General features: G+C 41.8%; 1 protein-coding gene and 1 long non-coding RNA gene across 22 annotated transcripts in view; both read right to left on the bottom strand.

The window, feature by feature from the left end:
- tnc (tenascin C) overlaps nucleotides 1-15,590 on the bottom strand; it is a 123,386-nt gene that overhangs the window by 28,867 nt on the left and 78,929 nt on the right. For 6 of the 21 annotated variants that reach the window (XM_033049190.1, XM_033049194.1, XM_033049199.1 and 3 more), the window contains 6 exons: nucleotides 14,881-15,252; nucleotides 13,448-13,834; nucleotides 8,703-9,011; nucleotides 6,312-6,575; nucleotides 2,598-2,867; nucleotides 967-1,239 (listed from right to left, as the gene is read on the bottom strand). The exons of 2 other annotated variants lie outside the window; for them this stretch is intronic. In XM_033049190.1, the coding sequence (XP_032905081.1) occupies nucleotides 967-1,239; nucleotides 2,598-2,867; nucleotides 6,312-6,575; nucleotides 8,703-9,011; nucleotides 13,448-13,834; nucleotides 14,881-15,252 (1,875 nt within the window). The remainder of the gene's footprint in view (nucleotides 1-966; nucleotides 1,240-2,597; nucleotides 2,868-6,311; nucleotides 6,576-8,702; nucleotides 9,012-13,447; nucleotides 13,835-14,880; nucleotides 15,253-15,590) is intronic. 13 more of the 21 variants (XM_033049197.1, XM_033049203.1, XM_033049202.1 and 10 more) reach the window with 8 other exon arrangements.
- LOC116990976 lies at nucleotides 7,877-8,320 on the bottom strand. The gene is made up of 2 exons (XR_004416676.1): nucleotides 8,181-8,320; nucleotides 7,877-8,059 (listed from the first exon to the last, which is right to left on the bottom strand). It is a non-coding gene; the product is annotated as an uncharacterized LOC116990976 (long non-coding RNA).

Below are 15,590 nucleotides of genomic sequence, written 5' to 3'. Positions count from 1 at the left end.
ATGCTGAACCTCCTCTTAGGGGATTAGGCAGACCAAGTGACTGAAAAGTCAGTGGGTGAGCCTTATATGCAGCTGTGATCAAGCGTATCCCTGGAAGAGTGCAGAGGATTGAGGAGCATACACGAGAAGGTAATGATTAGGGCAAAAAGGAGGTATGAGATAGCTCCAGCTCCAAAGAGATTTTATAAATAGATTAAGGGGAAAAGGGTAAAACTGTCACTAACAACATTTTTCACGTTGCCCGCAATTTGCAGTTAAAATAGTTTTCAGTTGAAAGATGGCAGTGTTTGGGAGTAGCGGTGATGGTGCAGTCAGTGCCTCACTAATGGGGTGTCCAGCAGGTTCTGAGCCATTATGCAAAGGCACAAGTCATTGGAAAACAAAACATCAAGCTGCGACTGACAAACATATTGACATTCTCCCTTTGTTACAGCAGTACAGAGCATCTCGATAGTTCATAAGTCATATGAGCAAAAGTAAGCCATTTGGCCCATCAAGTCTACTCCGCCATTCAATCGTGGCTGATCTATCTTTCCCTCTCAACCCCATTCTCTCTTTCCTTCTCCCCGTAACCCTTGACACCCTAAAGGGCCTGTCCCACTTTCACAATCTAATTCACGACCTCTTCCGAGTTTGCCCTTGACTCATACTCGCAGCATGGTCGTCACGAGGTCGTAGGTATGTCGTGATGCTAGTCGTGGGTACTCGTGGCATCAAGTAGGTCGGGACGTTTTTCTAGCCCGATGAAAAATGTCCACGAGTAAACAAGGTCGTGAATTAGGTCGTGAAAGTGGGACAGGCACTTTACTAATCAGGAATCTGCCAATCCCTGCCTTGATAATACCCAATGAAGTAGGAAAGAAGTCTGTATAAACCAAGCCAAAGAGCGACAAATTCAGTGGACACTTATGCTTGATGCTGTTAAACGAGAGACAATAAAGTGATTTTGTGATAAAGCACTAATACCTGTCAATGCAACAGTTGTCACCGGGTTTGTGCGTCGCCCATTGACTATACCGTATAAATAAATCACATAGTTGGTGCCAGATATGAGATTGTTGAAGTCAGTGGATCGCACAGTGCCTGGTACCGTGTACTCCAGTGGCTCTGAGAACCGGTCAGAATCTATCAGTTCTACAACAAAGCTTTCAAATGCCTTATCGTTTCCCGTCCAAGAGAGGCTGAAGCTGTTTGAGGTAATGTCTGAAACCACTAGGTTGCTGACTTCAGGTTCTGCTTCTATAGGGATTGTTTTGGAAATAAAACTTCAGCACTTTTAAAGCAACATAACAAAAGAAACCAAATTAGCTTAAAATTAAATGGCACAGTCTAAATAAAATGCAAGTTGATTCTTATCACACACTTACAATTGCAATTAGATGACTAGATTATTATGTTACCTCTGTAGGGTTGGTATAATATGTGCATCTTGTAGAGATTCAATTTAACAAGTAACTGATACCCCAATTATGGATAAATATTTATTCTTTCCAATATGGCTAAATAAGCAGGCATGTTATATTCATATATCTTTGAGCAATGCATTCTGTTAAACATAACCTGACATTTTCTCAGGCAGTTTCACATCATTAGGCATGAACTTTATGACCCTAGCATTTTAACGTGTCAAATTTAACTTGGGTCAACTGAACAGGAAGGCACATCACTATCAATGTAGCTTTCACAATACTGACCTAAATAATTAGTATTACTCCCGAACGTTACAATATCATGCAAACTAATATGAGTGACCTCTGCTTCATTAAGACCACACTAACTTATAGTTGCACTGATTTGATCTATTGCATGCAAAAATCATTTCAGCATGTTTGTTCATTTCTAATCAAACATCTAGTTGAAAGGGACATCAGGAATCTAAATAATTGTTTCACAAAAATGTGCACAATTTCTTTTGTAACAAAACACTAAAGAAACGATATGCATTCAAGTAACAGCTCTAGTGCCCTCCATAATGTTTGGGACAAAAACCCATCATTTATTTATTTACCTCTGAACTCCACATTTTGAGATTTGTAATAGAAAAAAAATCACATGTGGTTAAAGTGCACATTGTCAGATTTTATTAAAGGGTATTTTATACATTTTGGTTTCACCATGTAGAAATTACAGCTGTGTTTAACTGCACTTTAACTACATGTGATTTTTTTTCTATTAGAAATCTCAAATTGTGGAGTACAGAGGCAAATAAATAAATTATGGGTCTTTATCCCAAATATTATGGAGGGCACTGTATAATGTGGAGTAAAGATATGGATTAGTTATTTATAGCACACTGCTCTATTTTTCAGCTGAATCTGAATGCTAAAGTCTTTCATTCTAAAATGAAGATCGATTTTGAAACTTTCAAATGAAATCCACGGTATTAAGAATGCAAGGTAGAACTACTAACAATCCTGGAGGACTGCTAAATTTGGGAGAAAATCCAAATGACAGTTCAAATAAGTTAAATAGGTAAATACTTATTCATTTTAATGTTTCTAAATAAGCAGGTGTGCTATAAAAAAAACAAGTCGTTGACAGATGTTAGTGATGTAGAATCAAACGACAGCTAGAAAGCCCAGCTGTAGCACAAATACCTGTTGTAGCAAATGCACTAAACGTTTGCAAATGCTGTCCTTGATAAAGGCCAGTGAGGTAAATGACATAATCAGTGTTGGCTGAGAGGTTTGAGATGTCAATAGAGCGAAGAGTCCCTGAGACAGAATGCTCCGAGGTTTCAAAGATCCTGTTAGGATCTGTGACGTCTACTACAAAGCTTTCAAATGTGCCCTTTGCTGTCCAAGAGACTGTGAAACCATCTGAGGTAAGATTGGAAATCATTAGGTTGCTAATTTCGGGTTTCGTTGCTGAGGAGAGGAAATAATTGGTTGGGGGAAAAAACAATAATCAGTACACCAGCAAATAAGAACTCTTCCCAACATGCAAAGGCAAAAGTCAGTGTGATTAACTTTACCACATCTTACACACCCAAGGTTACTAAACTTTGCAAGTTTCTGCACTCAAATCAAACTAACTGAAGCAGAATAGACATGATGTGTGTAGCAAGGAACTGCAGATGCTGGTTTAAACCAAAGATAGGCTCAGGAAGCTGGAGTAATTCAGCGGAGGAAGGGCCTCGACCCGAAACGTCAGCTATTTATTTTCTCCAGAGATGCTGTCTGACAGCTGAGGTACTCCAGCTTTTTGTGTCTCTCTTCAGAATAGACATGAGGTCAGTGAAAGTGATACTAATCGTATTGATGAGTTTAGCTTGGGTATGATTCCTGCAACATTTGATAATATATATTATGATGAAATATAAAATAGAGATGTAGAATCAAATGACAGGAACGTGATGTGGCAATGGGAAATGACAGTGGTGGTGAATGAGGCAGATATGATAGTGGTATTTCAGAGGCTTTTGGATAGGCATTTAAATATGCAGCAGATGGAAGGATATGGATTATGTGCAGGCAGATAAGAGTTGGTCTAGGCATCATGTTCAGAACGGACATTGTGGGCCGAAGGGCCATTTCTTGTCCTGTACGGTTCTATCTTCTATGTTTTAAATACTAATACTGCTTTCTATTTTTAGAAGAGTGGATCATTTAAAAAAAAGGATTCAGATGCAATTTATTCTGAATTCTTAATGTTTTTTGTTGTTTTTGGATCAAAACTGAAGTCTTCAAGAAAGATTCACTTTGCAAACATGATATGTTCAAAATTACAGCTAATGATAGATTGAAATTATGGATAAACTTTTTCAATGATTCACTCCCACTCCTCTTTATGCTGTTATGTTTCCATGACTTGTGTTGGTTTGGGGGTTGAGCAGCTGAGGTATGTTGACCAGGGAAGATCTGGGCTTTATTCCTGATCGGTATATGTTGAGTCAACTGATCTCGTTGGGAATTAAGTGAAGAGAGACTTGGAGGGAATTGGGCTTCTACTGATTCCTCTACTTTGCCACCAACGACTCATTGTGGAATAAAGTTGGTTTCAGGGCAGGATAACATGTGGTTGCTGTGGTGTCTCAGTGATCGAACAGCCCATTAGCATCCTGATCGGAAAGCACAGGCCACTGAAATCATTGGGCAGGGCAGTGGCAGAAGGAACTTACTCCTGGCAAATGGGAGGTGATGCATTTTGTGAGATTTAATACAGATAGAACATATATCAAGTTGGGCCCAAGGGAACATTCAGGGGCACATTGCAAGATCCCTGAAGATGGAAGCACAGCTGGGGCAAAGAATTGATCTGGGAGGTCTTGGTAAAACATTTATAAAACATTTGTCAGGCCACAATTGAAATGCCTTGCACAGTTCTGGCCACCACACCACGGGCAGGTTACGATCGCACTTGGTGAGGGTGCAGAGGATGATGCCTGGGATAGAGTGTTTCAGTTATAAGGGGAGACTGGATAGACAGGGTTTGTTTTCCATGGAGCAAAGATGTCTACGGGGAGGGAAAACATGACCAAGGTAAACATAATTATGAGAGGGATATATATGTAGATATGATAGATAGATGGATATGATAGAATAGATTTGATAGATTTGATAGATTTATAGATAGATAGATAAATAGATAGATGAATGGATAGATAGGATAGATAGGATAGATAGATAGTTCCACTTAGAGGGTGATGGAAGTCTGAAACGCCGCTTGAGAGGGTGGTGGAGGCAGATAGTCTCACAATATTTACAGAAGCAATCGAAACTATAAGACATAGCAGGGTACAGACGCTGTGCTGGTAAATGGGATTGGTATAGATGGTGAACATGGAGAAGGTGAGCTGAAGGGGCTGTTACTGTACAGTATGACACTATGAAGTCAGGATTTCAGATAAAGAGAAAACTGCTGTGAATCAGTAATAATCAGCTGGTGATCAGTTATGGCTGCTGATATATTTATAACAGAATTGTGATAAAAACTAAAAAATGGATATTCACTGTAATGGGTATAACTAGCACAATTTATTATTTTAGACAAGGAATAAAACCGATTTGAAATGTAACATTGTGCTTTTGTAATATTACGGTTAATATTGTCCATTCAAATTATTGTGCTTATTTATAAAAATTATTAGTAGTTTTACATAATGTGTAACATCATGTTTTTGAAGTGTCGTTCTCATTGCAACTTATCTATTTCATCCTTCTTTGAGCCACAGAGCTGCTAACATGTTTGAGGCAATTCTCACTTGTCGAAGGTTGAAAGTAAATGTTGTTGCAGCATAGAAGACTTTGGGTGTTAATACACACACGCACACACCATTACAAGCGGATATTGCAACCTAGTATTGCATTGCGACAATGTCCCAGGTTTTACAAAGTGCATGTCCCATGCAACCATGCAGTTTTTGCAGTTTGCCTCACAGGCTTGCAAACTGTCTCACTTCTGTCTTTTTTACACATTTATTTTTTGCTTCCACAAAATAGCACGGTATTACCAGGAACTAAGGTTTACGAAAATGTCAATGAACAGTTAGTAGCTATTTCAAGGACTGGACGTAATGACCACAAAACTAACATTGATCTGCTAATAATTAGAAGTACAACATTAATGGTTAAATCGTTATTTTCATCTTAATCATGTGTAGTTTTGCCACCGTGAGGTTTATTGACTGGGTTCCTCCAAGATTTTGAATCGCTAAATGGTAAGGCCAATGTGTAAATCTTAAAATAAATATTTTGTTCGTACCTTGTCTAGGTATGAACTCTCTGGATTTTCAGTGATATTTTTTTAACAGAAACCACAGTCAAATTCTGCTTCACATTAAGTGGCAGTCGTACAACTGATGCGGGCGTCCACTGGAACAGAGGCAAATGCAATGGCAAACTACCCATGTCTCAGAAATCAAACAGTTATGCCATTTTCACGCAGACACACAGAGGCACATCAACAATCTGTCCAGGCATCAAACCTTTAGGGGGAAAAGAGTCAACTTTGTTAGTACAGTGTGGTGTCTCCACCGATGCGGCGATTTTGATGCAATCCCTTACTGTTGTACGGAGAAGTTTAATGGTTGCAATATCAAAAGCAGAACGAAATTAAAAACCATGCAGTTTTAGGATGGTCGAGAAACATTCCAACATTTGAGCAGCCATTCAGCATAGACCAGTTCCTATGAAATGAGTGAATAAACAGTGGGAAGAAAATGACATTCTACTTTGCAATGTAGAGCCTGCAATAAAATTAAATCAAATCAAACCCGGAGAGGCTGGAATGAAAAAATAAATACAGTGCCACTGACAGACGGTTCGCTTCTGCGTGAGGGAGAAAGAGTCAGGAAATAAGTATCTAAGTACCTGTGTGAGCTTCCGTGTGCAGTGGCTTTGTTGGTTGACCATGGATTATCCCATAGATGGAAATCTCATAGTCAGTAGCAGCAGGCAGATCTGGGATGTCCATGGAATGCTGGTCACCTGGCAGTATGAATGTTAGTGGTTTGAATAAACCATCAGAGTCCGTAACTTCTATAACAAAGTTTTCAAAACGTCCCTCTGCCGTCCACGAGAGTCTGAAGCTGCCTGAGGTAACGTCTGATACTGCTAAGTTGTCAAGTTCAGATTCTGGCAAAGTAATGAATTACATGAAATATCGTTATCAACTGGGAGTGAAAGAAAGCCAAGAGAAGCAAGTTACAAGTCACTAACACACAGCTCTGGAAAATAATGAGAGATGGACGGGATGGATGTCAGTGTCACTAAGTGATCAAAGGCCATGTTAAGACAGTAATGTATAACTGGACATAAATATTTATAACACACAAAGGGCATGCCGGCACAAATGAGCAACTTGAATCTGAAAACAATACAGATAATGAGGTAGCATTGTAACGCAGTATGGAGTGATGAGTGAGAAGACAGCAGATTCCGTTCAGTATGCTGCGATCAGAAATAAAAATAGAACGTAAAAACTCGCCTGTAAATTAATATATATGTGAAAGTGCACGCACATTATAAGGATATTCTTGCACATTCAAACTGAATCTGCCCCCTTCTTCACAATATAATGGTTAGGTAGTACTTCTTTATTTAGAAGCATTCAAAACAAACATGCAGTGACTGTGGGTATGTATTGTAGCTTTTCTCTAAATCATAGAACGGATAATTTTACATCATCTTTCATAAATCTTCTCAAACTAAGTTCACGAAAAGCATATTATTAGTGATATTTTCAGGGGTTTCATTCGAAAAGCAAAAAGGGGACAAAGTCCTGGTGTTTCAGCTTCGGGTAAACTCAGAGTGTGAAAATGAGCTGAAGGGACTCCTCAGTTGGTAGCAGAACGTACTGGTGTAGAGGGAGAAGGAGATTGGAAAGAGATTCTGGTCTAGATGGCTGCTTGGCGTCCTTAAGAAAGAATGAACCATGATCTCTGCCTCGGCTTAGTTTTAACACTCAGCACTCCAGGGGTTGGGTAAAGAGGAAAAATTGCCCATGTTTTTGATTTGGGGTCCCGTGGTAGGACATGATCTTATGTGAACTTGGGAGTCTGCAGCCAGCCATAATCTGCAAACTTCTCACACATTGTGCTATGAGTTTGTTGTCCACTGGAGGGCGGTGTTACCGAGCCAGCCAGACTCCGGATGGAGCCAGTGCTTTCAGAGCCAGGAGAAGCAGGAGAGAATATTTCACAGAACGGCCAGCAGATATTCTGCACAAAGGTTCTGTCGCTCAGAGACTCAGAGTCACTTTCAGCTTTATCAAGCAAAGCATTGAGACCATTATCCATGGTGTTAAGGCAGATAGCAAACATGCAGTGAGGCTCCCTCCCAAACCTTGTTGGACAGGAGTCACAGAATTAGTTCCCTATAGCCTGTTAGTGACTCCAGCTTCACAAATGAATATGGTAAAGGCGTGTTTTTTCCCCCAGATTTTGCTTCTATCAGTAACATTGTTTTTGATCAAATAAAAGCAAGCGACTTAAAAAAAAAACCCCCAAAGGTGCTGATTCTCATTCAAATCCGATCCCAGATATATATCAGATAATTTTCTAAATCTACATTGGAACTAAGTCCCAAGATGTGCACTGTTTGCAGTGCATTGGGTATACCTTGGATGTGTCTTATAAATGAATTAACGGCTCCCCACTCTAAATAAAGGTGGCACAAAATGATACGCTGTGGATAATGTTAGTTTCAATATACAGCGTGGAAAATGGAACTTCAACCCACCGAGTCCACACCAAGCATTGGTCACCTGTTCAGGTTAATTCTATGTTGTCCTACTTTCTCATCCAGTCCCGACACACTCGAGACAATTTGCAGAGGCCAATTAACCTACAAACCCGCACGTCTTTGGGATGTGGGAGGAAACCGGGGCCACCCAGAGGATACCCGTGTGGACACAGGGAGAACGTGCCGACTCCAAACAGACAACACCCGAGGTCGGGATCGAACCTGGGCCTCTGGCGCTGTGAGGCAGCAGCTCCACCAGCTGCACCACTGGGCCACCCATGGCTGCCAATGTGTGTTAATCAATAACTGAAGCAATGGGGAGGGTTAGAGACACGTGCGTTACTTGTCCTTGCTTCTAAGGGACAACACATTGCTGCTCACAGGTCGACGGAAGGAAGATCTATTAATGAATGTTAAGCTTTCTGAATGCAGTAATGGGGTGATGGGATGCACATGAGACATTCCGACCTCTGGGTAGCATGACAACATGGAAAGCGATGACGAGACATTGAGGAATACCTGTTCTTGTAATCTCTGTCAGTGGCTTTGAAAGCTGGCCTTGAACAATTCCGTACAGATCAATCTTGTAATCAGTACCAGGTACCAGCCCTGTTACATCAGCTGTGTGTTGATCAGCCTGGTGGGAAATCCTCAAAGGCCTGCCCACTCCGTTTACATCCTTTATTGTTAAAAGAAAACTATCAAAAGCTCCGCTCTGGGCTGCCCATGATAGCTGGAAGCTGGTGGAAGTCACATTTGTTACCGCAAAATTCTCTGGTTTAGCGATTTCTGTGCTTGGAGAGTGAGCAGTGGTGTTGTCAAAGGATTCTGTAATAGACGTCTTTGGATTAGAATCAATTACTTCATCTGTGGGATAGGTTCCTTCACAAGATGCCAATACCTCCTCAGTCTCTGTCTTTCCCTGAGGTTACCATGTGTTAGTGGGTGCATCACAAATTACATTCCATTAACTCCACCTCACCACCACCAATAATACTAACCTCCCCGCTAATCATCGAGTCATAGGGTTAAACAGGGTGGAAACAGGCCCTATGGTCCAACTTACCCACGCCAACCAACATGCCCCACCTTCACCTGACTTAATATGGCCCATATCCTTCTACGCCTATCCTATCCATGTACCTAACAGTCGCATTTAAATTATCATGCCCAATTATTAGTGAAACTGAAAATCGGTTCCTGTTTTTTCCATCTTATGTTTCTGCAACCTAGGAATAAAAGTTTGATAAAAATCAACTTTGTGCAGCCTTTGTTAATAGTTTGATAGTCTTTGTATTTGGACATATCTTTGTATTTAATGTGCTAATCTTATTCACCTCATCTGTGGCAGTGAAAGGTGGAAGTATCTCATTAACACCGAGGTTTGATGTCAGTCCATTAAGAAGGCACAATCGGACTGCAGTTAAGTCATTGGATGAGTATCTACGAGGCTCTGGACTAGAGTAGTGGAGATACGAGTTCAAATTCAACCGCGGCAGATGGTTAGAAATCAAAGAAACACAGTTTTTGGTGTTAAAATCTTGCCTGGATCACTAATATCATTCGACAGGAAGTCTGCCGAACTATTTGTGACTCCACGCCACAGTAAAAATGTTAATCAGTGGCGTGGACAGGCCTGTCAGGCACTCGGCCGTGACTGGGTCAGGGATGGGCAATAAATGGTGTTCCAGCTGTAATATCTGCACCTCATGAGAAGAAAGTCTGCACCTGAGATTCTTTTCCCCTGCACAAGGGTTTCCTGAAAGGGAACCCACCCACAACTCCCCCTCCTCCTTCCCAATCCTCCTGAATACATCTCCACGGACATGGTGACACAGCGGTAGAGTTGCTGCCTTACAGCACTTACAGCGCCGGAGACCTGGGTCCGATCCCGACTACGGGTGCTGTCTGTATGGAGTTTGTACCTTCTCCCAGTGACCGCGTGGGTTTTCTCCTAGATCTTCGTTTTCCTCCCACACTCCAAAAACGTCCAGGTTTGTAGGTTAATTGGCTTGTTGTATGTGTACAATTGTCCCTAGTGTGTGTAGGATAGTGTTAATGTGCAGAGATCGCTAGTTGGTGCTGACTCGGTGGGCTGAAGGGCCTGTTTCCGTGCTATATCTCTAAACTAAACTAAACTAAAATCCTTGTTCTCCATTTCTGAGCTGATTGACCTTCAGCAAAGCCATGCTGGTCTGAAGTCTGACCACAGCAGAACGTTGCTACTTGCCCCTGCTGTGACTCAGGCAATGCTTCAAGCTGGATTCCCCCTGGAGAGAAAGGCGATGTGGGAAGCCTGGCTGACCTTCCTCTCCGCTGAGTACCACTGTGGCCACTGACTACCCATCACCCAGGCTGAGATGTAACCACAGACACATTGGGAACTGAACTCGCATTCTCTGGGCCTGCGGGCCTTGCTATTAACCAGGTCATTGTCTGGTCATGAACAACCAATGCTTTGTAGCTGCAGGCCAATAATTAACGTCCATCGACCGCAAAGACAGTCTACAAATTACAATACTGGATATTGATTAACTTGTCTTTGTGGCTTCTCCTCCTGATGCCTTGCCCTACAATCATCCATTGCTCTTGGTCTCAACAATTTGAACTTTTTCCAACTGTACCATTGCTCCCTTGACACCCCCTACCTCCCCTCATTTGACCATGAAGTCTGCTGTTATATCCTATGCAGTTGAGCGTTAAGGTCTGTTCATTAGCATTGGTCTGATGCATCAGGAATAGGTCCATATAAATACACAATGTTGCTGTTGAAAGAGTTCCAGATCTTCACTCACTCTGTGATTCTATCGCATTTTTATGCTTGTGATTTATGATCAGACCAACTTGTTCTGCTTTTCCTCACCAGAAGAAATCTTTTCCCTTCACCCCACTAAACAGCAGTTGATTAGATCACCTTTCAAACAAGGCAGTAAAAGCTGACTTTCAACATTTAAACCCTGACATCATTCTGGTGAAGCAGCTTTGAATCTCCTTCAAAACCAATATATCTTTCCTGAGCTTTACAGAACTTTGTATTCCCCGATGGCAAATGATCAAGACTTTGAATGATCGGCGCTTTACTTTGTGTGGCTTATTTTAATTTAGTTTTGTTTCGAGATACAGCGTGGAAACAGGCCCTTCGGCCCATCGAGTCATCGCCGACCAGCAATCACCCGTACACTAGTTCTATCCTACACACTCGGGACAATTTACAGAAGTCAATCAACAAGCCTACACGTCTTTGGAATGTGGGAGTAAACCTCGGAGAAAACCCATGCGTTCACTGGGGGAACGTGCAAACTCCTTACAGACAGAACCTGTAGTCAGGATCAAACCTGGGTCTATGGTGCTGTAAGGGAGCAATGTTACCCTGTGCCATTGTGCTGCCCCTTATTAACCACCATTTAATTGGTCTTTAAAATCATTTTTTCTATCTGTGCATGAGTATTAATGATCAGTGTAAAAAAGAGATCAGCATATACACGAACGAGCCTTACACATAGGACCAAGAATAGGCCACTCGGCCCATTAAGCCTGCCCTCGCTGGTTAATCTGTTCCAAGCTTTGAATCCTCTTCTGTGACAGTTCTTAGTTGCCCTCAATTCCCTAATCTTTTAAAATGTATCTACTCCCTCTTTAACAACCCATAACCCTCCATGATAGATAACTCCAGAGATTCACACCCTCTCCAAGTAATTCCTACAGCCCCCAGCTTTAAATGACATCTACCACCACAATCTTGTACATATGTCCCCTTCCTTTGAGATTCTCCCTCTAGCGAAACCGTCTCAGTATCCACCCACATGCTCCCTCGGTATTACATGTACTTCAATAAGCTTACCCCTCATTTTCTAAACTCCAAAGAACATGGATTCTAATTTCTTTAGATGTTGGGACAACACAATCAAACCAGGAATTAGAGAGGTGAGTCTCTTTTGGTCTGCTCCCATAGCCAATGTATCTTTTCTTGAATTAACGGACCAGAGCAGTGTGTGACTATTTACGGGACGTTGTAGGCTCAGGTATGGCTACATAAGGCTATACTTCCCCTGCAGAGCCACATGGCTACACATTAAAGAATAATCTTCATGAACTACCTCAAGATGTTCTGATGAATAGATACAAATTGGAGGGCAAATCAACATAGCATGTCAAAACATTTGGTGGCCTTTTTCACATAGTTAAGGGAAGAACATTTTTAAGAGTGATGAGTATAGTTTGTCTTTTATGTTTAGAGTCATTGAGTCTTACAGGCCATTCGGCCCAAAGAGTGATGACTATACTTTGTATTTTATATTTAGAGATTGTAGGATGAAATCGTTTGACCAGGAGGGTTAAATCTATAAATCTATAAAGGCTGTAATCTCTAACGGGCACTGGTCAATCCTTCTGTAAACGGCTGCTCCAGCCCGAGCAGAAAGCCCTGAGTTGATCTCCTCTGTGTCTGGTGTCACTCAAATGCTTCCGTGAATTTAACGTACGTACTTTGCATTGAGCTGGTTCTGGTGAGAGTGCAAAACTTCCTTTGTGCCCCACATACATCTAGCCATTAGTAGCTCAGCCAATGGACTCCGGAGAGATCAACCAACAGAGCACAGATCAACGGTGAGATGCTCCTGAACGTTGAGGCTGAGCTAGATGCTGCTATCTGGCAGGACCAGAGAGAATATCAGAGAATGCCAAGCACTTCACTTCAGTGTTCCTCTCCATTCAAATCCACCCTTAGCCTGAACATCAGATCTTGGAACAAGTTCAATCTCTATTCAAGGTTAGATTTATCTGCCTGTCTATGCAATGGGTGAAGACAAATATTTCCTGGCCATTGGTCTTTGAAGTTATCAGCAGTGATTACATATTGTGAGGCTGCCATGATTCAAGGTGTCTTGGTGCCTCTGGTGGTCAGAGACCTGGTGCTATGCTAACCCCACCTGCACAAGTGCTGACTTCAGCCGCATGTGATAAACACACGACAAAGCAGTGAATGAGATTCAGAGGAGCCCCACTTCAGAATCCAAGTACAGAAGGTACAGCGGCTCACGACACTATTAACAGAAAACACCGAGAATTAATTTCCTCCCCTTCCGCTCTCCCTAGTTACAGGTAACCTCGGAGCTAAACAGAGGACTCTGTTTATCATCGACATGTGAGGGCATGCTTCAATTAACAGCATTGTTAAAAAAAGGGGGAGTTCCATACACATTGAAAATTAGAGGAAGAAGAAAAAAAGGGTAGTAGAGGGGAAATATTGTGAATAAAAACAATACCTGTCGTGGCTTCTGTGTTCAAAGAATCTGAACGCCAATGTCCCACAAATCCGTATAAATATACCTTATACCGTGTGCTATCCAAGAGACCAGTTACCTCCGTGCTACGAACGTCACCATTAAGGGACATTTCCAATGGTCCATACAACCCAGTGTAATCTGTGGCCACTATCAGAAAGGCATCAAAAGATCCATTTTGCAAAGTCCAGGAAAGCTTAACACTTTCGGAGGTAGTGTTTATCACCGTAAGGTTTCCCAGTCTACTATGCAACACCCCTTTCTCTGAATCAACTGTGGGCCCGAGGTTAAAACCTCCATCTTTGTGTAGCCGAGAAGTGTGGGCTGTTGTATGATTTATTTGGTCACCGAGTGCGTTGAATAAGCCAGCTAAAAATAATTTAGAAGGAATAGCGTTTCAACATCAAGAGAACAACAATAAACATCATGTTTCCAGTTACATATGTCACGGTGAGCGTTGGTTGGCAATATACTTTGCGATTGTTTGCCAAGCTGGTAGGAATGTTTTTGACTGACCAAATACATTTTGGCAATACCGATTGATGTTGGTAAGGAACCAATTGCGTGCACGAACGCCAATGTTTTAACTTCAACCATCACTCGACTGTAACTGGAAACAATTTAGCAATCCGTTTAAAGGTAATACTAGTAACCACAGCACGTAAAAGTCAAGCAGCAGCTCCGGACTCCAAGAACAGGCACCTGTTACGAATTTCAGCACACAGTTCATTATTACGTACTGTTAAGTAAAACGATATCGGGGTGAATTAGAACAGGAGGAAATGATTAATTAAACAAGATCAAAATATTCACCATTTAGAACTTGACAGATTTTATGAAACCAACACAATATTAATGACACGGTTAAATCTCAAGCAACATGCTTTTGTCTAGTTGTAATCTCAAGTATTTCTTCTAGGACTAATGGATAAAGAACAACCAAGCACAAACCTCTTACAAACAAGCGCAAGCAGGGACAAAGGGATATCATCCCTTCAGGTTCATGCTGCCTTTAATCCATTCAACTCATGTTGCACACTGTGCCTCATTCCTCTGCGCACAAAACCGAGAAGAGTTTTAACCATTCAGTGCACTACAGAAGGGGGCTGCAACACAAAGGTAAAACCCACCCTCGCGCCTCAGAACAATTAAAAAGCCATGCGGGCTGAGACCTCCTTGACTCACAAGGTGCATGCTTTTTCCAATCTCAAGCTGCGGCATGTTTGCGGGGAAGATCCACCAGCAAATCTGGCGATCGCATTCGAACTCGGACATGCGGGTGGAAAGCACAGCTACAGTCGCTGTTCAAAAATAGCAAAGGGGGTTCACGGCACAAAACCGGTTTTTAGAGGAGCTTCAGCAAGCCCGCACAACGGAAGCACGCCTGGAGACAAAAATCAGAAAAGACTAAATACCTGTGGCAGCTATAATACTCAGCGGCTCTGAGAGATGACCACCAGATATCCCGGAGAGAGTTATTTTATAAGGAGTGGAAGGCGAGAGACCTTTCAGTTCAGAAGTTAACACATCGCCAGGCATGGAGAACTCTGCCTCATCCTCGGCTCCAAGCTCACTCCTATACTTTATGATAAAATAGTCATAGGATCCTCTTTCTGCCATCCAGGAAAGCTCGATAGCATCCGAGGTCACTTTAGAAACAGTTAGGTTAGTCACTTGACCATCGCCACTCCCAGAAAACTCTGGCACAGAAGCTTCTATTATCATGGAGACAGGGACGGTGGTCCTTCCGTACAGCTGAGGTGTGACAGCCTCCTCTGTGGATATCGCTATAAAAAGGCAGTTCAAACATTTATTTAGTACAATCCATTCAACGTTCTGCTGGAGGAAAAATTGCTATGACTGTGCGCAGTTTATTCACATTAGACTGTCAGCAGCTGGGTTAATATATTTAAAAAATGAATTGCCTGAAAAAGATGCCATTGAATGAAATTAGCTTTCATGTTGTTTCCTGAAAGTGACCTAATTAAATGGAAATAAGAAGAAAAAAGACAACATTAGAGGCAATCACTTTGCTTGCTTATTGTAACAGTACGGAAATATGCTCTGGATATGAATGTATGTGGGGAGCACATTGATATCTGAATGTTCCTCCATTGCAACCATC

The sequence above is a fragment of the Amblyraja radiata genome, chromosome 32, assembly GCF_010909765.2.
Source record: "Amblyraja radiata isolate CabotCenter1 chromosome 32, sAmbRad1.1.pri, whole genome shotgun sequence".
NCBI classification, from domain to species: Eukaryota; Metazoa; Chordata; class Chondrichthyes; order Rajiformes; family Rajidae; genus Amblyraja; species Amblyraja radiata.
This window is presented reverse-complemented; position numbering and strand designations above follow the sequence as displayed.